The sequence below is a fragment of the Epinephelus lanceolatus genome, chromosome 19, assembly GCF_041903045.1.
Source record: "Epinephelus lanceolatus isolate andai-2023 chromosome 19, ASM4190304v1, whole genome shotgun sequence".
NCBI lineage: Eukaryota > Metazoa > Chordata > Actinopteri > Perciformes > Serranidae > Epinephelus > Epinephelus lanceolatus.
This window is the reverse complement of record NC_135752.1, coordinates 7,752,636-7,778,535: the sequence shown is the minus strand read 5'-3', so window position 1 is coordinate 7,778,535 and position 25,900 is coordinate 7,752,636. Positions and strand designations below refer to the sequence as shown.

Sequence of the window (25,900 nt, the reverse complement as noted above, 5' to 3'; positions counted from 1 at the left end):
ATTTTATGACTCCACAATCGTGTAATGTGACATAGTTACTGTTGGAATGGACAGAAATGTCGTGTAGTGTAAACCAGGCATTAAACAAATGTAAAAATAGTTTGTCAAAGAAACCAAACTGCTAACTAAACTACTTACTAGCTTTGTAGCTTTCAACCACATCCCACTGTCCTAGCCTGGCCTGCCTCTGCTCCTGAGGTCATGTTTTTCCTTTGTTTTATTCAGTCGTTCTTAGTGTTTGCTTTTTTATTTTGTTACTCAACTCTTCTCATTTCAGATTACTTCATTTTTAGCCCTTGTGTGTTATTCTACCAGTTTGGTTTGTCTGCCACACCCTAATTAGTTTCACTTGTCAGCCATTTGCATTGCACCCACTTCACCTCCTGCTGACCTGATCTCGTTTCCCCAATTAGTCATTCTCTATTTATTCATTTGTGTGTGTTTTCTTAAATCTAAGGATACAGACGAAATGGAGCAGATCATGGGGGCAGTGTAGTGTAGTTCAAGCGAGACACAACCGTGGAAGACGACAAAGACATAAAAAAATGTACCACTGCCGTCTACAATGCTGCCTCTGTTAAAAGGTATTACAACCTCCTCCACCAACCCTTTATTTGTTGTTGTGTGAAACTTTTGACTGCCCACTAGTGCCATCTATTGGCTGTGTTGTAAATCTAAAGTATTATAAAAAGCAGGGATACTATTTGTTGGAAATCTATAACAATACTATGTTTTACACAGCAGCACCATTTGTTGGGACTATGCCTCACCAAGTGCCTGACCTCGTAATAGATCTCCAAATAAAGCTTCAAATTGGCTATTGGAAATAATTAATAATATTAAAAACAATTCATAATAATTGATAATAATTATTAATTATGTTACATAACTTAATGATATCAGTTTCAAAAATTTCACTAAACTATCAATTTGGAATTTTGATTAATGATTAAATTAATTACCATAACCACATTAATAGTAAAGCCTGAAGGATTTCCGAGTTCTTGCGATAGCAGAGGTTGACTATTCATTCACTCTTGTGCAATATTAAACAGACAACAGGAATGATTCCAAATTATTTATTCACAAAGAAAGCAAAGTAAACAAAACACACAAATTCTAGCTAACTATATGCAAGCGTGTGTGTGTGTGTGTGTGTGTGTGTGTGTGTGTGTGTGCGTGCGTGTGCATGTGCGCATGTGTGTGTGTGTGTGTGTTTGTGCAAGAGAGAGAGAGCGAGACAAAGGCGGGTGTGTGAAATAAAGGGCCGTTTGGCCTATAAAACAAAATGGCTGACAACAGAGAACTACCAGATGGCCAAATCAAAGTTGGCTTCAGATCGGGGGAGGTCTTGCCTGGCCGTGTGGTCAGGACAAAGACTAGGGAAAAGAAGCAGGAACTTTGAGTTGCCTCTTTGGGTGTAGCTCTGTTGAAACCCAATTTGTTATTGAGTCTATGTGAATGTGATATGTGTTGCCAAGGGTCTGGATTAGCGCAGAGGATGTTTCGTTGCATGAAAGACTCTGTCTATGAGAAGCATTAGCAAACTAACATCACTTAGCTTTGGCGAAGCCAACTAACCAATAACTGAACTGCAATCATAACAATGACTCAATAAACAGCATTAAGTCACAACTGACAAAGGTAAATAGTCTTGCTTAGCCTGTACAACTGTAATAATGCTATGCCCAGTTGTTACGTTACCAATCCTTGCTATAATGTATTTGTGCTGCTTTTGTTAGTCAGCAGGGGAAGGCTGGAAAGAGCTGTGGGTCCAGGTGCAGTCTTTGTTGTGTCCTCGTTCCAAAGGTGCAGATCTGGAAGTCGGTCGTTCGGGGTCCTTTCAGAGTTAGACGTTGGGGTGCTAACTCAACGTGGTTCTCCTTGTTGCTGGAAAGTTAGTTGCAACCCTTGTGTTTGGCACACCGACTTCTCTGGTTTCAGGTTTTGCTCCTGTTGTGAGCAAGGGCAAGTTGTGGTCCAGGAGAAAAAGAACAATGGTTCGGGGTCTGCGCTGGCAGCTCAGGAGGAAGGATGTCTGGTCTGGCCAAGGGCCCAGGAGGAAGAGAGGGACTGTGTGAGAGAGCAGAACGTCTCCTAAAGTTTACCTGGTGACATCACAGAGTCACATGAAACGCATGAAAAGTACTGTCCAATCAGGCTTGAAGACCTCTCATTTAGGTCACAGAATGGGGCATCCTGTGGAGAAAAGGGCTAAATAGCTGTATTTGTTTGAAGAACAAAGAACATAAGGTTTCTTACCATTTCAGATGGCAAGAGAAGAAGCCTTCACATGTCCAGTTTAGATTTTAACAAATGACAGCCAACAGCTGTATCTACCGCACCTAACACATGGAGAAATAGAGAACGTGCTTATGGTTTTGAAGCACTGTCATTACTGACCATCAACAGCTAGCTTTATGCTAGCCCTGTTTTCGCTCAGCAACACTGCAGTATTCCCATTGAAGCTGTAATGTTCATCCTCCAACTCATTAGCAAGCCAGCTACACAATGCCACAATGCCATTGTGCCAGTACTGAGTTAGCCGTAAATGTAGAGCCAATATTGGTGTAAAGTAAAACAAATATTTAAAAAAGTAGTCATTGCTGGTCCAACACACCGTCTGCAGTCATTTCAGCATGACCAGCAGACTTCAATACAAGCCGATTGGCTGTAGAAACAGGTGACCAGCCTTACGTTTTAAAACCAGCCGCTGGTGATTTGACCAGCTGAGTTGAAGGTGACACCACCATGGGGCTTGAGTCATTCTCAGATTGGCCCGTTCACACCACTGCAACTTTTATTTGCAACGTTCTAAATCAGTTTTGTCTCATGTCTGATTTTGGCCTTACACTACAGTCATTACTGAACAAAAAAAAAAAGAAAAAATCACATCACTGTAATGTCTTACAGCTCAAGACGAGTTAGCAGTGTCTGCTCCGGCCCTACCTTCGGGTGGGATTCTTACTCACTTATTGGTTTTCCAGTGGCACTTTTGGCCATGCTGAGTCAAACCATGCAGCACCGATTTGCTTTTTCTTTGTCAGTTTAAACATGCCAAACTGTTCAGAGCCACGCCTGAGATGGACTGTCTCTGGAGTCGGGCCAAAAGCGCGCCTGTCTGCCACCAAGTGGGTCGGAGTGAGGTCTTGCCAACTCCAGCCAAGCCCCGATGACCCCCCTTCTCCCCCTGAAATGAGCAGCCATAAACAGGCTGGTTTATGGCTTAAGGTCCCACCTTTAGTTGTGGATTGGCCCACTGCTATAAACATCATCAATTCAAGTTAAGCCTATCATCTTCAAACAGGTAGCCCTGTTGTAATGTAGACACAAATCCCTGCTGGGCTGCTGGGCTGCTGGGCTGACATGTCTAGTCAAAGCCAGTCATGCCAAGCCAGAACTTTTACGGAAAAATAACAAATGACGCCCTTGCTTCTCTGTCCTCTTCTGGGGAGAAGCAAACTGAGCAAACTCCATCCACTGAAAAAGACCATGAGATGCTGCAAAAGAAGATCACATCACAAGAAAAAGAGGAAACTAAAAGGAGAATGAGAACTTCAAAATTAAGTGTGTGTTTTTACAAACTCAACACAACACAACCCACTTTTCCTAACCCGCCCGAGCAGTTAGGAACCACTGCTGCAGATGGTTTTCTGATGGACAGTTGTTTATTGAAGAAATTTGTGAACATGTGGACAGCCCTAGTGTCTGTCTTTTCTTGTCCAGACCAGCGGCATTGAGCTGCATCCCTGACTACAAATCTAAGACAGTGTGTGTGTGTGTGTGTGTGTGTATTCATATCTCTCAGGCAGTCACCAGAGACCCCTGCACTAAACACTCTGGTTGCACACACACAGTCTTCACAAGCCTGGCTTTTAATTTCCCGTCTGACATTAATATCCGTTCATAGATGAACACACACACATTCTGAGGTTTCATTGTCTCCCACTGCTGTGTTAGTAGATCTGAGCTGCTGATCTTTATGATGAACACACACACACACACACACACACACACAGAAGGTACAGCTGTGTAAGGAAAAGCAGGCGAAATGACAAAAGACAGGGAAAATTCCATTCCATCAAATGGAAATGTTCTTAATGTCCTGTGTGTCCACTAAAATTTGGAGACTGTGTATGCTCTGTCGATAGGTGTGGACAACTCACTCACAGGGGTACAGGTACCACTGGCAGCAACAGTTTTGAATTGAAGGAGCATTACATATGAGCAGACAATCATTTTCAATCACACTCACATTAGTTGCCCTCTAGACATTGTCTCACCTGGATGAAGGTAATCTTTTGTGCGGTTAACGCAGTCAGCTTGTCACTGAAGATGGAGACCTCCATCATGGCCACCAGAAGAGAAGGGGGAGCAAGGCAGCAGTCTGATAAATACATGCTATCAGCTGTATTGTGTTCTAATTGGCTCCTATTGGAGGGTTTTCAATGTGAAATAAAGAAGGCTTTGTTAGACAATGTCTCTCTCTCATACACATACACACACACACACGGACACACATGCACATACATACACATCCATGCACATGCACACAGACAGAGCTGCAGTGTTTAGTCTGCTGTGAGTTCACAGTCTGATAATCAGTAATTAGGTAATTGTGTGTGTGTGTGTGTGTGTGTGTGTGTGTGTGTGTGAGAGAGAGAGAGAGAGAGAGAGAGAGAGAGAGAGAGAGAAAGAGAGAGAGAGGTTTGTTTATCAGCTGATCAGACTCACACTGAGAGCAGAAACACACACTGATGATCCGTTGTGTTCCCACCTGAGGTTTGTGTCTCTGTGTATCATGTCTGTCTGTGGATGTGTGTGTATAGTTGTGTGTTGCCACATGTGTTTGTGTGAGTAGTGTGCACAGTCACAAATGGTTGTAGTGTGTTACCCTTTTCAGAAAGTTTCTGAGGTGTAAACTGAGGATAAACTCATGGTTAGCTTGCCATGGTATGCTATGATGTATTTGAAGAAAATTCATTCTTATAATGTGGGACTGACTGGACATGTTAACATACTTTCTGTGAAAATGGGACATGGACATGGACATAGTAAAACTTAGAAATACATTTTGATACATTTCATTCAAGATGTCCAACTGAGCCTTTTGTATTGTATTTTATCTATTTTTTGGTCACATTTTCAGTATGGGAAGGCAATGTTGCTCTGTCAGGTCAACAGTTTGGTCCAGATTGAAATGTCTAACAACTGTTGGATAAACTGCTATAAACGACTGATAAACTACAATGCTGACCATGGTAAACATTATACCGTAAAACCTCAATTAAAAGCCTAGTCCCATAAACACCCAGTCCCTTTTACCAGCCCGGTGTGGCTACACACTTTGACAAACCAGACCAGGCATCTAATTGAGACAGGCCTTTCCTGTCTCAATTAGATGCCTGGTCTGTCCATGATAGGTCTAGTTGCCAAGCAGTTCATTTTTTTAATAAGTTCTTCAGATGTAACTGGATAAATAAAAAATAATCTAAGTTATGAATATTGATAAAGTGGTGTGTCAGTATGCCACGTGCAGTTATCCTTTGGTGCTGTGAAACAAGACCTTTAAGCTGCGTTTTCACCAAAATCTTTCAGTATAGTACCTTTAGAACAAAAGTAACTTCTGCGGACATATGCCTAGACCCTAGATCAAGTGGTGTAGTCTACGTGATATGCAGGTATACACCATATACCCACTAGAAAAGATCAATGATTTGCGTATACCCACTTAATGCTTGAGGATAAACAACATCATTTTGTGAGAGCTTTCACACGTTGATTAATTCATTAAATTAACCCAGTCTGTGTTCACATGACTTTTGGACCTCTGAGGCTTCCCTCACCTGTGACGATCCAACAGCAACAAATTTCTTTTGCGGGCATTCTCGGCACAAATGTGAAAATCAGCAAGTGATGATGAAGCGAAAACAACACCAGACAACACTTTTTCAGTGTTTTGGTTGGAGAAAAAACACAAAAACAGCCAGATGAGGATGAAGCTGAGGCTGTTCTAAATACCCTGGAGAAGGAGCCAGACGCTACCATAACACCACCTGGTAAGTGAAATTAGCATAGCAGGGGATTGTTGGTATATTTAAATATATTGTAGCATCCCTCGGTACATTAACCACTACCATCAGCTGGTTTCTCGATACTTTATTCAAGAACAATGAGGCTACTGTGGGCCATAGCCAACATCAAAACAAGCAAATGAAATTCTGTCATAGTCAGTAGCTGACCAACTTTTAGCTCAGCTCTTCACTCACCACGTTACACACTCTCGCCCTCAAAACATCCCCAGTTCCCACCCACCTCTTTGCCAAACAACCCATTGTCATGGGAACGACAATGACTGACAGGCTTCTCAACCCTTAAGTGTATGTCACGTTCATGAACATCAGGGAAAACATAGAACTATGTACGGTTATACAGTACACAATGTTTATATCTTCTTGTTTCCATGTCAGCACATGCAAAGAGGATCTAAACAACTACCTTAACACCTTAAGGTCCAATCATCACTGAAGCGTATGTCAGAGACAATAAAACACATGCAGTGGTCAACATTAATTCATGCACTAAGTCAAAATACAAATAAACATTCCACTATAAAAGTTGCCATTAGCTGCCATCAGTGAGCACAGTGAATTAAATTATTTTTTCTCAGTCTACAGCCCCTGCTAGAGGCAGCAAGACATTCTTTCACTTTACACTTTTCACTTTCTTTACACTTATAGTTTATTAATGTATGTAAAACTTAAAACGGTATGAAAAGTGGTTACATCATCTTAAAAAAACAGCCACAATTCACCCATGAGCAAGATTGACAGTTCACGATTGACTATTCAACAGACTGTAGTGTTTCTTTTTTTTTTTTTAAAGATTATTTTTGTGGGCTTTTTGCCTTTAATGAGAGAGAGAGAGAGAGAGAGAGAGTGGGGACTGACATGTAGCAAAGGGCCGCAACCAGATTCAAACTCTGCAGTGAGGCAATGCCTCTGTACATGGGGTGCTGGCACTATCCATTACGTTACCGATGCCCCAGACTGTAGTGTTTCTAGCTCCACCTTTTAGTATTGGATAAGTGTGATAGATACCCCAACAGAGGGGTAATGAAGTTTAGGGACGGTTTTATTGGTACCATACACAACTTTACACAATGAAAGCAGGAACATAACCATTTTATTGTGTTTCAAATTGAAGTGAAATGAACCGGACTGCTTGGTGGAAACTTAAATCTTGTCATACAAATCATTTCCCAGGTCGTCAAATAGCAACAAATTGTCATGCCCCTCAGTGTCTCATGGTGACGTGCAGAGGAGCATGACGTGCAGAGCTGAAAACAGTTGCGGTTAGGATTAGGCAATGAAACTACCTTGTTAGATTTAGAAAAAACATAATGTTTTGGGTTAAAATAAGCACATTTGTTATGTAACATACTGATGTTAGTGATAGTGGCGTCAGTGTGCGATGACTGTACGTGAAAAGCTTAATGTAAAATTAAAACTACATTGACTTGGTTTCACGCGGGACACAAACTGCGGTCTCCTGGATGAAAGTTTGGTTTTATCTGACACGTCCACCTCCCCTTTCTTCCACCCTACATGGACTTTCTTGCTCTTTATACTACCTCAGTTGCTCTCAACATCATATATTTTCACAGATGGTTTTACATTGCAGTTAGTTGAAAGCCCACCGAGTCTCATAGAGACATTAAAGGATGCCTTTGGTATCGATATCACATGTCACAGGGTGTGACATGTGATATGGTATTTGATGCCTACTAAATGACAATGGGCTGTTATGATTATTCTTAGCTGAGTGGTATTTTGCCCTGCTTTTTTTCTGATATTTTATGTATGTTTGTCTTTTAATTTCTTTTTATTTGCCAATTCACATTTTTTATATTAGTTTTTTATCCTTAATTTGTGGGTAGGTTTACTTTATATATCCCAATGAATTTCTGGCCTCCTCTGTCCCATATATTTTACTGCTTTTATCTGTTTTTATGAAGTCTGTATACCTGCATAATAAACTAAGACTATAGCCATATAACAGCTCACAGCGCCTCACAACCTGAGTTTGCTTATGTTGTCATGGAGATGGTACAGTTTTTATCTTGTGTTGTTAGTATGGAACTTGGGTCTTAGGATGCTTTACTGAATCTGAATCATTTAGCTGTGGAAATAAAATTTTGCCAGGTGATGTTTAATCGAAGTTGAATACCCAGTCATGGACTCTCATCTGAAACTTTGAACCTCTAATAAACTCTGACAGCTGACAGTCTGCAGGAATTCAACTTATCTTCTGCCAGGAAAAGAAACAAAGTTAGATATGATTCAATAAATCTGCTCACAGTGAATCAAAATGAGATTAAACTCAAAATGTTATCAATGAGGTAATAATTTGATATTTGTCAAAGTCAAAATTATAAGGCAGTGACCCTTATTTATCAATCTAATGTACAAACCAGGGCTGATCTGAGTGCAGACATCATCTAAGGATAGGATTCACGTGTTATTTATCAGATGTTTGTATCTCTCCAGTTACAGTGTAGGAATATTCAGGTGATGATGAATGTGGCAGCTGAAAGCCCCCCCCCCCCAAATATATTCTGGATTTAGTGGGCTCACCTTAAGAGAGTAAATGACATGAAGAGGTGTAATAAGGCCAAGAAGAAAAACTTCCCTGAGCAAGCGATAGAAACACTGGTACCTCATGTCCAATTTCACCAACTGGCTCTATTTGGCAGCCTGAAAAGTGGCATCAGAGGAAGTCAGAAAAAGTCAGACAGTGCACAATCTATCGTAAGCTGAGGTTGGAATATTTAATTTATACGTCCATGATATGTACTGACCTATAGCTTACATTAATAAATAGCATTGATAATAATCATGAAGGTATTGTAATGTTCATATTAAATGTTCATATTAAACCTGTGATCCAGATCGAGGAGTGCATGGCAGTGCTTATGGGGTCTGTTTTCATTTCGGGCGTAACAGGTCATGGAAGAGACCCAGACGCTCCACCTGTGTCTAATTGTCTAGGCCAGGGGTCTGCAACCTTTGCCATTAAAAGAGACAATTTTGACCAAGAATAATTTGAAAAAATCTGTGTGGAGCCGCAAAACATGTTTGAGCCTTATAATCAAGGTAAATAGCCTATTAAGTCTAAATTAGCGTATACTTATGGTCTAAATAAGTATTTGTTAATATGTTTTACCACAAGGTGGCCACTGTGCAGGGCACTATTTACGTTTATTTGGTACTTAAATTTTGCAGAGCTGGCAGTGAGAGCAAAAAATCTGTCCATGCACTACTACATTCTCTATTTTATTCAGTTTTTTGGATTTGGCATCCATAGCTAACCAGCCACTGCTATCGAGGTTCAGCAACATTTGGATTCATAGAATGAATTTCCATAGAATTCTTTTCTCAAAGGCTCAAGGAGCCGCTGGACAGGGGCTAAAGAGCCACATGTGACTCCGGAGCCACAGGTTGCCTACCCCTGGTCTAGGCTAATAGTATTTACATAATTACATTATTGCAGTGTTTGGTTATTTCTTTTAATAATGTTGACAAATAATATCAAACCAGGGTGGGGGGTTTGAACCCCGGGCTGGGGGAGCCCTCCTGTGCAGAGTTTACATGTTTTCCCTGTGTCAGCGTGGGTTTTCTCCTCCCACAATCCAAAGACATGCAGGTTGATTGGAGACTCTAAATTGGCCATAGGCTGGCTGCCTGTCCAGGGTGTTCCCTGCCTCTCAGTCAGCTGGGATAGGCTCCAATTGTTATAAAGTTATGGAGATTAGGTTAAGCAATAAAAGTTACTGTGGCAAGGTTTAGGATAAGAAACATAGTGAGGACGTACCTTAAAATGACTCAAAGTTCACTCAAAGTTCAAACAGTACCAAACACCCATCTCCTGGGGAAAGTCGTGGGGGAGGTCCTGCGTTTTGTGACCCACTGACCACCCCAACTTCCCTCCTTACAGATCACTCGGGACTGCCTTTCTTTGATTACTGCCATCATTGCGTTAATTGTATGATGCCAGCCTTTCAAAATCTGTGAGTTATGCACAAATTACTGGCTCGTGATTACATGGGATATGTACACATTTGGGTGCATTACTTTTTGTAGGAAAACAGTTTATGAGAATAGCCTGATTTGGAATGATGTAAGAGAACTGCTTGGATGGAGACAAATGGGGCAAAAATTAACGCATCCAGGTTTCATGTTTCCATCACTGCTAATTGGAGCTGGAGCCGATAAACACCGGTGACTACTTTAGAGTTATTTGTCCCTGAGTACGAATGGCAGTTTTAATCTTTCTCATGAAAGACATAATCTTCATTTGGTCCTATCATCCCATAACACTGATTTACGATGACTATTTTCATTTTTACATTTCATCATTTTCTTTTATTTTGTTCTTGGCGGAAATGGGCTTCCATACAAATCAAATTATAAAAAAAACCCAACCCAAAATTCTGCATATGCTTATCAGAGAGTACACTGATGAACTGATGATTTTTCTTCCAGCTGTAATTGAAGTGTTAAAGTTCCCGCTGTGACCAGAGAGGGCAGGAGAGTTCAGCTAATCTCTTTCCGCAGCTGTCGGGCTCCAGCTTCTCTTCCACCCTGCTCGGCTCCAGCTCCGGGCTTTACCTCCAGCCTCTGTAGATCAATAGCTCTGTACTCTGCCTATGCCTCTCTACCTCCCCTCTCTCTCTCTCTCCAGCTGTAGAGACCTATAGAGAGAAGAAAGAGAGAGAGAAAGAGAGAGAGAGAGGGTTCGACACGCTCCCCCCACACTCCTCTTCCTCCTTTTCCGACCCTCTCCATCCGTCCTCCCCGGCAGACAGAGCAGACCTCCGGGAAGGCAGCGTGGATTTTAACCCTCCTTGCATCTGTGTGAATGGGAATCAGCCGCACCGGCAGGAGTGATGGAGACTCTGCCTTCATAGTTACTGGAACTTATTTCTCATCCCGAAAAGAAGGAAACTAACCGCGTGCGTGTCAATTTGGGATTTTTCTTTTCTTTTTTTTCTTTTTGGGATCCAAGCCCGATCGGGGAGGGTTATTTTGGGGAGAGGAGAGGTCGTTTTACCCCCTCTCTCTCCTCCTCATCATCCTCCTGACTCACCATCCCGTGGGCTTTTTTTCTTATTATTTTGAGTCTTAATTGACAGTTGGATTCTGAGGAGGTTTTTCCCAAAAGAAAAAATCAAACAGCATCAGGGTTTGCAGGTGTCTGTTCCTGTGGTTCCTCAGGCTCATCGGGACTGGAGCAGGGCAGCATGGAGCTGGTTTTGGTTGGATGTATTGGTGATGTTTGGGAGGTGCTGGTGCGGAGAAGGAGGAGGACAGGAAGATTCTACCTGCTGCTGCTCTGCTGGCTGCTGGCTGCTCTCACCACAGCGCACGGTGAGTGGAAAAAAAATAAATATATGCGTGATTTCTGCCCCCATCCCGCAGTGTGTGTGTGTGTGTGTGTGTGTGTGTGTGTGTGTGTGTGTGTGTGTGTGTGTGCGTGTGCGCGCGCGCACGTGCGTGTGTCGTTGCTGGTTGCCGCAGACCAAACGAAAATTGACACATTTGTTGCGTCTCCCTGTTGGCTGCAGATTAAACCCATGCTGTAACCCGGGAGGGTTCGGGTCTGAGCTGGGTTTTACCGGGCTCTGTTGTGTGTGTGATCAGGCTGGAGGCTGCAGGGTTTCACTGGGTTTAAATGGATTTCACTGGGCTTCAGCAGGTTTTAGAGGCTCTGATCATGTGTTAGGCTGCAGCTTGGAGCAGGTTTTAGTCAATGTTACTGGATTTTACCTTCCACTTCACCCAAAATAACGAATTCACTGGGGCTGATCAGGTTCAGGCTGCAGGTCTGACTGGGCTGAACGGGTCTGATTTGGTCTCTATGTGTTTCATGGGGCTTTTCTGGGTTTCACCTGATTTCTGCTAGTTTGATCATGTTGGTTTTACTGGGTTTAAATGGATTTTACAGGCTTGGGCAGTCTGATCATGTGTTAAGCAGCTGATTTCAGCAGGTTTTAAGTGAATTTTACAATTTTTTGCTTCTGCTTCACTTTCAGTTTCGCCCAGAATGATTAATTTTAATGGTGCTGTTCAGGTTTAGGCTGTTGGGTCTGACCGTGTCTGTGCCAGGGTTTGCCTTATTTCTGTGAACCCTATGTGTTAGACTGCAGCTCTGAGCAGGTTTTAGTGAATCGTCCAGGGTTTTGCAGCTGTTTTACCCTCAGTTTCTGTAAGAATTAAAGGGTTTAGAGGGACCGATCAGGTTTAGGCTGCTGGGTTTGACTCTTTTTTTTTTACACTCAGATTTGACTGATTTAAATGGATTTTACTGGGCTTCAACAGATTTCAGTGGGTCTAATCATTTGCTGCTTTGAGTAGGCATTAGAGAGTCTTTCAGGATTTTTTTCTGCCATAAGTTGCTCCCAGAATAATATTTGGTGTGTCTGATTGGCTTTTACAAGGCACTGCTAGGTTTTTATCAAGTTTGTTTAGGTTTATACTGTATTTGATGATGTTACACCCACTTTGGTCATGTGCTGGCTGCTGGTTTGAGCAGCTGTTAGTGAATGTTAATGGGTTTTGCGGCTGTTTTACCTGCAGGCTCTCTTAAAAGGACTAGGACTGATTTCCGAGATATACATAGAGTACCATATTAATTCCAAAGTCAAATTGTTGTGTTACCCTCCAGCAGAATCACACAAACACAAGAACAGAAAGTGCTAAGAGCAAAATAAGAGCAAAATCATATAAAAGAACTACTACAATGAAATAAAACAGGACCATACTCTTTAACTCTATCTACTGGTTGTAATTTGGTTGTGCTGGGATTTAACTGTTTTTTACTGGGTTGAGTGGGCTGCAGCTGCTAATAATTTCTCTTATAAGTATCTGGTCTGTTGGTGGTCTCTTTGTGTTGGTACACACAGTATTTAGAAATAAATGCCATCAAATTAAAACGGTCCTTATAAAGAACAAATCGTATATAATCATTCATTCATTCATTTTCCGTAACCGCTTATCCTGTAAGGAGTCTTGGGGGTTTGGAGCCTGTCCCAGCTGACACTGGGCAAGAGGCGGTGTACACCCTGGACAGGCCGCCAGACTATCACAGGGCTGACACAAAGAGACAGACAACCATTCACACTTGCATTCACACCTACAGCCAATTTAGAGTCACCAATTAACCTGACGTGCATGTCTTTGGATTATGGGAGGAAGCTGGAGAACCTGGAAAAAAAACCCGCTGACACAGGGAGAACATGCAGACTTCGCACAGAAAGGCTCACCCAGCCCTGTGTGTGTGTGTGTGTGTGTGTGTGTGTGAGAGAGATCATAGCAATAAGCCTAAGGCCTTTGTACACCAACTCTGTATTTTCATATGCATTTTAAAAAAACGACAAAAAAATCTGTAATCCTAAAATGCTCATTACGCACAGAAAACTTGCACAAATCTGGTGCATTTTCTTCTATTCATTGCGAAAATTTGTGACTGCTGGAGTTACCTGGCTCGCTGTCGCCACTTTCTGCTTGTGTCTCAAGTTTGGCATCGCAGCAACCTGAAGGGGCTGAACTGTCCTCCCTCTCTCTATCTCCACACTGTTGCTCTTTATCTTTCTGTGTGCTGTTCTCATCTTCTATTTCATCCTCTTCCTTCTCATCATCGTCCACCTGTATATTACTATTTAACCTGTTGAAAGTAGCCTGTCTGAGTTGCGAAATGAAACCGTGCACCCCGTTAATTGTATGTGTCCTGCAGGTTTTGCCACCTGTTCCAAAAACTTCAATAACGACTGAAAGTTTTAGAGTCAGTGTGCAATTGTGATTGACACAAGGTGAGGTTGTATTAATTTATAAATGTGCGACAATTCCGGACAAAAAATATGACTTCAAACGCATGAGGTGGGCCTTCAGTAAGCAGTGGAAGCATCTTGAATTCATCCAGTGCAAACCCCTATGATTTATGTTAAATGCTAACATTACCTTGTGTTGGATGGACTCTGTGGACTAGTGCTAGACTGTACAATAGACATACTGTTTTGTTTCAGCTTGAAATGATCCCCTACTGTGGACACTTTCTGTCGTTTTCTTCGGCCTGTCTTCTTTACCCATCATTATTTTGCCTCCATTTTGCAATTTTGCAGCATCAGATCATATCGCTGTCCACAGTGTAAGTACACTGTGTGACAGAAATAATTATCCATGCGAGACCCAGTGCCCTGCATATGTATAATATTAATATTATTAATGTGTTGATATTATAAATGTACAATGAGTAGATATCAGATCTGTAAAATATTGTGTCGTAAATATAATATCTCTTCCACTGATGAACCAGCTCTTAAATGGATAGATGGTTCAGTCCACTTTGAATGTCCTGAAGCATTGTTTAAGAGTCTGTTTGTTGGGTTTGCTTTATGATTTTGGTACTAAATAAACTGATCGGAGAGCTGCAGGGCTGACTCACCCTCTCTCTTTCTGTCTCTCTCTTTCTCTCTCTGTGAGTCTCCTGCTGTCAATAAATTATGTCCAAACACTTCAATTAAGCTAATTGGTGATAGGAGAGTGTGTGCGCGCACGCACACACACACACACACACACACACACTCACTGTAGCTGCTGGATCAGCTGAGCAGTCCCCACTCAGTGTGTATGTGTGTGGTTTATATTCCTTCAGCAGCTCAGCTGTAAAATCCTCTGCTGAATATTTTACTCAGACCGAGCATTTATCTGTATGGATGCTACAATACACACACACTCTCTCCCCCTCTCTCTCTGTCTATCCTCTCTCTCTCTCTCTCTCTCTCTCTCTTCCTACTCCTCCCAACTCATTCATGAAACCTTCATACACACCGATTCAGAAATTTTACTGAACAGCAGACAGAATACCTTTACAGCAGCAGGTCCTGTTCATTTTTGCAGGTGTTTTCAGGTGCTTTGTCTGTTTAAACTGGAGAGCCAGCAGTCTGCAAGTTATTTCACAGATGAGTTCCTCTACTTTACCTGAGGGAGGGTTAATCAGTGGGCAGAGTCTTTGGTTGGGATGAAAACCTGCCGGCTGTTGGTTCACCCGGGCACATGATCACCTGGTCTCACCAACATTTAAATGGCAAATTTTTGCAGGGGAATCGATTTATTCCAGTTGCACTGAGTTTAACTGTGGTGGTGAACGTTGGCATGCAAATTCATACCACTGACCAAGATTAAGCTATCATAGCTTATTAGCTGTGTTGCACCATCTACTTTTGTTTTACCCTCCTCCGTCAGAGTATGAACTGCTCTACAAAAGACACATGGCTTACAGATAGTTATGAGACAGGAGTCGATGGTACAGATATGTTGTGTGAATAAACTGTGTGAACTTATTGTCCTGTCAGTGACAGAGATAGCTTGCTAACTGGCAATTACTATGGCAAAGAACAGATGGGACAGGAAACAGAAGGGGGAGAGTGGTTTAACATATCCTCACACAACGATTTGTATGATATCCTATGAATTGGAGCTTTATGAATGGCGTTATGTACTTAACATTAAGTTACATACTTAATGTAAAGTTGTGTTGTTAAGACTTTGGCAAATAAAGTTACTGTGGTTAGGTTTAGATAAGGAAACATGTTGACGACATATTTAAAAAATCAGTCAAAGTTCACTCAAAGGTCACATGGGTTTGAACACTGGTCTCCTTGAGAAAGTCCCAGAGAAAAGTCCTGTGTTTTGTGACCCATTCACCACTACCCCAACCAAAGTTGTCAAATACCACTGCTTGGTCTGTAATTTTGGCGTTGGATACAGACGCCAAAAGCCACCTTTCACAGCAGTCGACGTCAGTTTGTCATGCGGCAGGATAGAACTTCTTGCAATGGTATGTTATGCCGCCAGTATTGTGGCAGTATGATTCACAGAGGGGCAGCGTCAGTTAATAACACAGCTGGACAGCACCTGTCAGGATAGTATGATACTCTGCTGGATGGCATCAGTTGGAAACAATGCCGGTAACAATGAATTATAAGGAGCTGGAAAGTCCCTCCAGGGAGAGGGGGAGAGGTGGTGGAGGGGTCCACCAAACTCTGGACTTTCACCTGGGAGCACAGTGTTTGCTTCCCATATGAATGTAGCACCAAACCATTCTTGCTTTTGTTGCTTAAACCTAACCACATGCTTTCATTGCACAAGGAAATAAACATAAATATGAGTTTCTTTTAGTGACATTGTAAGGTCATTTTGAAAAAGACAGTATGCATCTAACAAGGAGAAACTGTACATTTCCTGTGAAAACTAAAGTTTATTTGGACAAGACACAATGCATTTAACCGGCGAAAATTGCAGAACGTCAACAACAAACGAAGGAGAGTAGCCAGCGTGTAATATGTACCACTGAAGATGGTGTAGTGTGGGAGTTATTACAAGACTAGAGCTGAGAGGCTTTTAAATACAAAGTTTTCATAGGCAGAATGCTCACACACACTTTTACTTAAGGTAATATATGATGGTATGTTGGCACAGTTCAGGCCATCACATTGATTAAGAAACTTTGCACGAAAGCAATAAAGGTGGTGCAATAAAACAAAACATGTTTTTATGTTAATATGTAACAAAGTGAGCAAAATTTTGCTCCTTTCATCTCTGTTATACTTTTGAAATATCAGAAATAAAATGTTACCTCCATTAAACCCTTTGGAGCTCAAGATTTCAAAATGTATCTCCTCTTACAATACAGTAGAAACTGTTACTACTTGCAACGATATAAAAGAAGTCCTGGTGTGTGCAGTTTCTCTCTTTTTTTCCTTTTAATATAATGCAGTCAAAGACTGCCTTCTGATAAAAGTACAGGTGACTTGTCCCCTCTGTCCCCCTGTGTAAATAACCTCAGCTGAAGGTCTTCACATTTCCACTTAGTCTCTCGTAACCAAGACCCTAGATGCACGTCAGGCTGCATCCAAATTATATTAAGTCTTATCAGTTCTGGTAGGGTCTCACGTGTGTGTCAGTTAGAGCAACCAGATGCTTGTATTAGCTTATTGCAAATGTATTGGCATCAGTGGAGATGTTGGCTGATAAGTAATGAGAAATTGCAGCACAGTAATTGATGCATGTTGGGTTCAGGTTTTTCAGGGTCCATGTCATTGGTTCGACAGCCCATTGGTTCGACATCCCATTAGTCTGACTGTCTGCGGTGCTGAACGGCTCACGGCAGGCGTATGGTGCGCCGTGACCGGCTTGAGGCGGAGCAGGCTCACGGCTTATGTGTTTGTCACTTTCTTTTTCATTTTAACCCACACCATGATCTTTTCTTGACCCTAACCAAGTGGTTTTTGTGCCTAAACCTAACCAGACCTTAACCACAGGGCATCATGATGATTTCGGAACGGACTTCGGAACAATGAGTTTAATATGGTCGGAACAATGGGATGTCGAACCAATGGGCAGTTCCCGGTTTTGCAAGGGCCTGTTACACATCAACCTTGCACTCTTTGCAACCTATCTGCATCCCTTCTTTTGTGCTGCCTATATTATTTCACCTGCATTTATAAAAACATGGATAATAACAGCCATTATTTCCTTGACTAGACTTTGCTGGGAGAAGCTTATGATTTTGCAGGTTAAGTAAGGTTCAACTCATGTATGAAGCAAACAAGTCAGAATCATTTCACAACTGCCAGTGAAAAAGATTCATTCCCTTATTGAAATGAATGAGTCTTACCACTTGGGAAGAAAAGATGTTGAGAGGAAAGTATCCTCACATGCAGAGAGATGCTCAGAAACACAGTTTATTGTGAAACATCGTTTAAATCTTTTGGTGGTTCCCTCTCCTGTCATGATGTTTTAGCCTTTGCCCAAATGAAGATAGATAGAGTGTTTGAGGAAGTGAAACAGAGGTGAATACATCATCTTTGTTTTCGTTGTGGCTTATTATTATTAAATTATGTTATTAGATTATTCCCAGTGAGCTTTAACCTCCATGATTCATCATTAAACTCAACACGAGGCTGCTGGACCTGAGAGTTCTTATGCAGCATGGTCTTCACGTTTAAAACTATCACACATTCTTAAGAAACCAGCAAAACCAGCTTTGACTTATTTGACAGATGGCCAGTTCGCACCGTAGCAACTTCTCTGTGCAATGTTAAAACACTCGTCTCTTCACAAATCTTTGGTCTGAACTGGGCTTATGCCTGTACTTAGACACAGTGCTGCTTGAAACGAAATGCTTACGTTAGCATGCTAACATGCTCATAGCAGGTATAATGTTTATCAGGTTCACCACCTTAGTTTAGTGTGTTAGCATGCTAACATTTGCAAATTAGCACCAAACACAAAGTACAGCTGAGGCTGATGGGAATGACATTAGTTTTGCAGATATTGGATATCATAAACCAGTGTCTTGAACAAATAGGTTTATTTGGTATAATCAAAGTTAGGGTTAGGTGGACATGAATGTGTGTACCAAGCGTAATGCAAATCCATTCAATAGCTATTACGAATTTTCACAGAACCCCACAAGGGATGCACCAAGTTATCAGCAGAACATTTGTATTGGATGATATTCACTTTGTTGACAGCCACTGGGCAATCTGCAAATAAGATGACATCCACAGTGGCAGTTGCTGATACTTTTTCTGTTTTGTCACATCAGTTTTGCACAGGCTAACAAGCAGGACTCAAGACTGACCATGTCCTGTAGAAAACATGGTTGGGATGAGCAGAGTTCTTCCTTGGACGCCTTTAGAATGAGAGTAAACTCACTATGAATGTCAGGGAACACACCTCATTTTTTCCCTGATAATACTACATTGTGAACAACAAATCTGATTGGCTATCAGCCAAATTGTTATTTTAAACATTGGCCCAGAATTTCACAATTGGTGCATCCCTAAATATCAAAAATGCCTACTTCATGGTGGTGCAAGAAGTGCACTCAGGTGATAGGAATACAAATACAAGAACTTTGTTGTCCACATTCCTTTGGTTTCACCAAATCACGCTAGATAAAGACACATATAAAATGTGCATTCTCCATACCACATCTCATGATCATAAGAGTTGTTAGGATACATCGTCTGGGAACCATGCCAGTCTGTACAAAAGTTTGGACCAATCTTTCGATCTCTGTTGAGATATTTTGCACAATAAGTAGAAACTTTGACCTGCTAGATGAAATGTCATGGGATTACCAAAGTCACTGGCATTCGTCCTCTGGGGACCATTAAGGTTGTACAAAATGTCATGTCAATCCATCAAACAGTTGTTATTTCAGTTTAGAAATGTAGTGGACTGACTGACCGATAGACTGACATTGCCACTAGCATGGCTAAAGACTAGCTTTAAAGCCATAAAAAACAATGTTATCCTCAGGTCGCTGCTCATACACTGTTATTGTTGTTGATGGCAGGTTTCATGGTTTCGGCGGCCTCAGGTGTACAGATGTCCCGCTCTACCTTTAAAGAACCAGCAGCTCTAATAAGAGCAGTGTTTAAGAGTGTTTTTTTCCTGCTCCACAAAGCAATGCTCACAATCCTCTCCCTGTTTATCTGTTGTTTTTGTCCCTGAGTGCTTCCATTACTCCCGTTCATCCTCTGTCTCGGTCTGTCATTGCGTGTAAATGTGTGCGTGTGTGTGTGTGTGTGTGTGTGTGTGTGTGTGTGTGTGTGTATGTATTTATCGGGTGTGGTCATTTGAACAATGCAGTAGGAATCAGAGCTGTGTTAGCATTAAGACTGAGCAGATTTATCTTTGAAGATTTGTCGTTATCCAGAGAAGGATTTGTTTTTTTACTGTCTATCGCTTCAAAGTTAATACTCACACTGTCTGTGTGTACATCTGCTCACTTGTGTGTTGCTGACTCTTTGGTCAAAATATTACATGAAAGCTTGTGCTACATTTGTGACATATATCACTGCTTTGTCTCCTCAGTATTTCATATTCATCTATTGAATGGATCTTTGGCATCATAATGTGTATGTCTACTGTATATATCTAATACCTTTTGATTTTTTCTTTGGATTTCATTCAGTTTTCCAGACTTTCATCTCATCCACTAAGCCATCTCATACTAGTTTGACTTGTGTTGAATTCCCTTGTCTTATGCCATTTACTGTAATCATGTTGTGTCTTGTGGAATGTTATCTCATCTTGTCTCCTCGTATTTCTTGTCTGTTCATTTAGTGATATCTCATCTCATTGTTTCTTTTCTGATTTATTTATCACATTTTTTATGTTGTGTCTCATTTTATCTTGTTTCATCTTAGTTTGTTGTATCTCATATTATCTTTTTGTTTTTCATTTTATCATTACATCAAATCTCTTTTTTTCTAATCTCATCTTGCTGGTGGTCATCTTATTATTACTTGGTCCAACTCAACATATTGTGTCCATCTCATCTAGGGCTGGACAATTAAATAATAACAATAATTATCTTCATATAATTTTGCTCAATAGAGATATAATAAATGTTATGAATGTTATGGATATATTATGACAATAAATCCTCAGTATAACTAAACCACCCAAACTCCCATAGAGGGGGGTGGTAATTCACCTTAAATGCCAGTTGCCACCCACCATTTACCAGAAGAAGAATAAGAAGACAAGGCCAGCCATTAATTTGCATGGTAATGTTTAAATGTTACAACAATGTTCAACATGCTCATAAACTTATTTTTAATGCAACTGTTTTGACCACAGATAACAGCACAGTGCTACCCCTTGATGGAATTCATCACATAACGTTAGCTACAGTAGATGTATGAGTAGTCGACTCGCCAAATGCTAATGGTTAATAGTTAACGTGACTTACTAACTGGCTATTTCATTAAAGTATTATGACATAATAAAAATAAAGATTATGTCACGTCAGATAGATTTATCATCAAAGGCCATCATTACTGTTTTGAGAAAAAAGTGTAAGAAGATTTTTTTTGCCTATTTATTGTTCTGTTTCTTGACAACACTTTAATTACAATTGTTTTGATCTGCTTTAGATTTGTGAAGTGTTCAGCTGTTTGGTTAATGTTGTCATGTTTTGACAATAGATTTATACTTCAGTTAATCGTGTGGTTTCTTTAACTTTCAATCGGATATTAAAAATCAAAAGTTTGTCAACATCTGTTTTCAGTCTGCTCATCTCACTTATGGCATTTTTTGGCAGCAGCACAATGTATGTAGTGGACTGAAAAAGCAATTGATTATATTATTCTATTAGGCAGCCAAAAGTTTAATTTGTATTTGTAATATTAATAAATTATATAATAAAAAAATGATATTTGGCACTGTGTGATGATACAGTATTGCCACATAAAAATATCGTGATACTATGGCGTATCAATTTTTTCCCCCATCCCTACTAGATGGGTAGGTTGCAGAGGAGGAGGCTGGTATTATCTCATATACATTCCAGTTGCTTTTTGCCTGATAGGTGGGTATACAGTAAAAGGCTGAAAAAAGAGGTGGGTATATACCTGCATATACCTTTATCTGTGTATGCCCTCCACTACACCACTGGTTATGCCTGTCATGTTTTGTCTGTCTGTCTCATCTTGTTTTCTAATCTAGTCTTCTCATTCTGACTCTATTATCTCGTAAATCTCACATTGACTTGTCTTTATTATATTGCATCTTATTCTGTTTAAATCTCATTTTATCTTATTTTACCCAGTTTTAACATGTGTAATATCATATTTTCCTTTCCCATCTTGTCTTGTCAAGTCCATCCTATCCTCTTTTGTCATGTCCTACCTAGTTTTAATTTGTTTTATCTGATCATATTGTGACTTACTTTAACTTATTTTATTGTGCTAAGCACTTATTATCTAATCCATTTAATCTCTGTTCATTCTCATATTGTCTTATGTAAACGTGTCTCATTTTATCAATGCACACTTTGTCAATATTGTCTTATTTTTCTCTTTTGCCGGGTCCTTCTAAACTTCTGTTTTACCTGTTATTTCCCATCTTAAACTAATTTTTGCCCCATGTTATCATGTCTTATCTCATTTTGTTTTGCCTTGTTTCATCTCATCTCTCATAGTCCATTTAACTTCTGTCCAATCTCATTTTGTCTCAAGTCATCTTTTCTTTTCTCATTTTATCCTTATCCTGTTATGTGATTTTATTTTCACCTCGTCACCTCTTTATCTGTATTGTCTCATCTCGTTTTCTTGCCTCACACTTTATTGTTTCATTCCATCTCACACTGTTACATACGCAGCTTCCTGGGGTTCGATGCCTTGCTGATGGACCCCTTAGTGGTAGCATCTCTTTTCCATTGAAACCAGCAACTTTGTGCGCTTGTATCAGCCTCATGCTCATCCTGCAGAATTCTTCACGCCTGTTTGTTATTGACCCATGTCTGCTTTAAATGGAAAAAATGAAAGCTCCCTACTGATCAATAAGTCCAAAACAGCAGATATCCTGCCCTTCTGTTAGTGATAAGTTATTGATCAGCTGATGAAGAGTCTGATGATCACAGACAGCTGTCTACTGCTGGAAATAATTCCTAATCTTTCTGTTGATACCAGGGTATTGATTATGAGACTGAAGACTGATTGTGTTCAGCTGCATATGACCATCTTCCTTCTATCAGTCCACCAACAGAATCAATCAGTGTGATCAGTTATGTTCCAGAGCAGGATGTGAAGGATGACTGTCTCTGAGCTCTGTCAAATGATGTTCTGAAATGAAGGAGTGAAAAGAGTGTAATCAGAAAATAATAATCATTTTGTTAAACAGATAACTTAAAATAAATATTCACATATTTGTGAAATAACAATCCAGTGTTTTTGGGTTTCTGTCCATCTGTCCCTGTCTCGTATCGCAATATCTCAGAAACGCTTCGAGGGAATTTGGCACAAATGTCCATTTGGACTTAATGATGAACTGATTACTTTTTGGTTGTCAAAGGTCATGGTCACTGTGACCCCGTCTTTCTTCCTCTTGTGAACACGATATCTTAAGAACATCCTAAGGGAATTTTTTTCAAATTTGGAACAAACATCCACTTTGGCTCAAGGATGAACTGATTAGATTTTTTTAAGTCAAAGTTCAAGGTCAGCGTGACATTGCATCTATTTCATTTTCTTGAACATGGTATCTCTAGAACACCTTTAAGGAATGTACTTAAATTTAGCACAAACATCCACTTGGTCTCAAAAATGAACTGATTAGAAGTTGGTGGTTGAATGTCAAAGGTCACATGATGTTTTTGGAAATAACTCAGGAAATCATACTCTAATTATGACAAGATTTTACAGGAATGTTTAATAGGATAAAAAGCTGAAGTGATTACATTTTTTTAATCTAAAAGGTCAAAGGTCATCCTCACTGTTACATCATGATGTTTTGCAAAAACACTTTTCTAGCCATTATTTAACACCATCATTTGGAAACAGAAGGAGAGACATTTGGTCAGATGCTGAACTGGTGACACTAACCTTGGGTGTCCACCTTGAAAATGTGCTGATTGTATAGATCTTCTGTGCTGCTGGGGGGAAGATGTGTGTGAAGCATCCATGTTTTCGCAGACATGGATGTAAACTGTGAGTGCACTTTGACACATTTGTGGAGGCATACAACCATGAGGTGGTAATACAAAAAAAATCTAATCATCATCATCTAAAAATCTTTAGATGTTTCATATTTTTATTATCTTTTTAAAATATTTTTAGAAAGATTAAACAACTTAAGGTTTTGCAAGCCTATCCAAAAAGTGACAAGCTGACTCAATGCAAGCCAACAGGAATTTAAATCAGACTCACTTTGCATGATGTAGGATGCAAGGCACCACCCCCAGGTGAAATACCATCTTTTTAGGGAGTCCCCTCAAAGGACAGACAGACAAAACAGATGGGACGATGGGTAACAGATAATTTCAACCCACCACAGTAACACACTGAAATGATGCATGTGTTGGTTATTTGTCTCTGCTTTGCTTTAAGAAGACGGAGAGATGTATGTGCATTCATTAAAAAAAGCCCAGATGTTATTTCTACCTCTGCTTGATTAAGAGTCTTCAACCCTCTTCAAGGTTTTCAGCCAACTGCAACAAAGAAACCCCAAACGCTGCAAAACAATGGAAGCAAGAGGAGCTAAATTTAATCAAGAATCACATTAAAGCTAAAAGCTCAAAGCAGTAAAACCTTTTCATTAATAAGCAGAGCTGAATAATAAAGTCAGAGACGATCCATTAGAGACACAGCAGGCTTTTAACACCAAGGAGATGTCAATTTACACCTCCATCCACCCACCCATCCACCTATCTATCAACTGTGTATGAAGGAGAAAAAACCTGTGTATTTAATCTGTTATCAAGTCATGATTTGACTCCTCTGTGTTTTGTAGTTATCAAGTTCTCATTAAGTTGAGCTCAACCAGGAACGTGCAGTTGATTGTAATGCTTTGAATACATACAATATTGTTCAAGAATTGCATCATGTGAGCACAATCAAAAATCAAAATAATTAGGATCATAAAATTGAATTTTGACATGGGGCTTCTACAAGACAGGACCAACATTAGCCATTAAAGCAGGGCCTGCCTTAGTTGTACTTTAGTGCAACACGATGGACTGAGACGGTTTCTCTTTTCAGGTTTGTACTGAAGGTTACATGCAGGCAGAAACAAAGAAAACTCAACAGAAGACTAACAACATAGTCTTTGCATTAACTCATTAACTAATGAAGGGAAGTGTTATATATAGGGTGATATACATGCAAAGACTGACAAGCAGATTGAGCAGGGCTGGTTGAATGCTCAGTAATTGCAGCTGCGATGAGCCAGCTATCTACAAGATAAAACAGGTGTTAATACCAGCCGGTAATAAAAGACTCATCTACAGCTGTGACACTTTACTGGTGCACATCCCCCCCAAAAGATAGCTATTAATCAAATTACCCAAACCTCACATGCAGTATAGACTTTCTTTAGACCTTAAAAGGTCTAGAAACTTCAGGATTTGGACTTGTCTTGACCTGTTGGTCTTTACCTGAGATTTGTTTGTCCTGTCTTCTAATTATACTATGAACTTGCTGATCTTGACCTGGGGCTTGACTTGGGTCTGGGAATTTGACTTAGAACTTGTTGGTTTTGATTTGAGACTATTTGTCTTGACCTGGGTTGTTAGTCTTGACTGGGAGTTCATTTGAAACTTTTTGGTCTTGACATGGGACTTGAATTGGGAAGTTTATGGTCTTGACTTGGGACTTATTTGTGCTGGCTCTTGACTTGACTCAATACTTGCTGGTATTGACTTGAGACTTTATTTTTAACGTGTTGGTCTTGACTTGGGACCTAACATGGGCCTGCCCTAACTTATCTTGAGACTTGTTGTCTTGACTTGGGACTTATATGTTTTGACTTTGGACTTAACTTGAAACTTGTTGGTCTTGACTTGGGACTTAACTTGGAACTTGTTGATTTTGACATATGACTTCCCTGCTTTGACCTGGGTTGTTGGTCTTTGGGCTTTGTTTGAGGTGTTGGTCTAGGTTGTCTTGAGACTTGGTGGTCTTTACTTGGGATTTCCCTACTTTGACTTTGGTTGTTAATCTTGACTTGGGACATGACTTGGGGCTCATTGATCTTGCCTTGGGACTTGTTGAACTGACATGGGACTTTCAGTTTTATTTTAGTTTTATTTTGACCTCATTGGCTTTTCTTTCATACTATGTGTTAAGCTGCTGCTCTGAACTCTCACTTTGTTCCTGTAACAGATGAAGTGCAAGTCGCTGAGGTCTGGGAGGTTGATCACTCGGCCAAATGAAAAAGACCGTGTGTGTGTGTAATCACAGCCAGGAGCGGTGGATTAATAGGGTGAATGAGTGAAAATGGCGTGTTAGCTGCTGCTCAGCTCAATTTAATTTGGTTTTTCACTC

At 40.4% G+C, this 25,900-nt stretch overlaps 1 protein-coding gene across 3 annotated transcripts in view; it reads left to right on the top strand.

The window, feature by feature from the left end:
• Nucleotides 1-10,858: 10,858 nt before the first annotated feature.
• Nucleotides 10,859-25,900, top strand: part of dcc (DCC netrin 1 receptor) — a 418,775-nt gene continuing 403,733 nt past the window's right edge. For all 3 annotated transcript variants that reach the window (XM_078162332.1, XM_078162331.1, XM_078162330.1), the window contains exon 1: nt 10,859-11,429. In XM_078162332.1, coding sequence (XP_078018458.1) covers nt 11,303-11,429 — 127 coding nt within the window. In that variant the 5' untranslated portion in view covers nt 10,859-11,302. The remainder of the gene's footprint in view (nt 11,430-25,900) is intronic.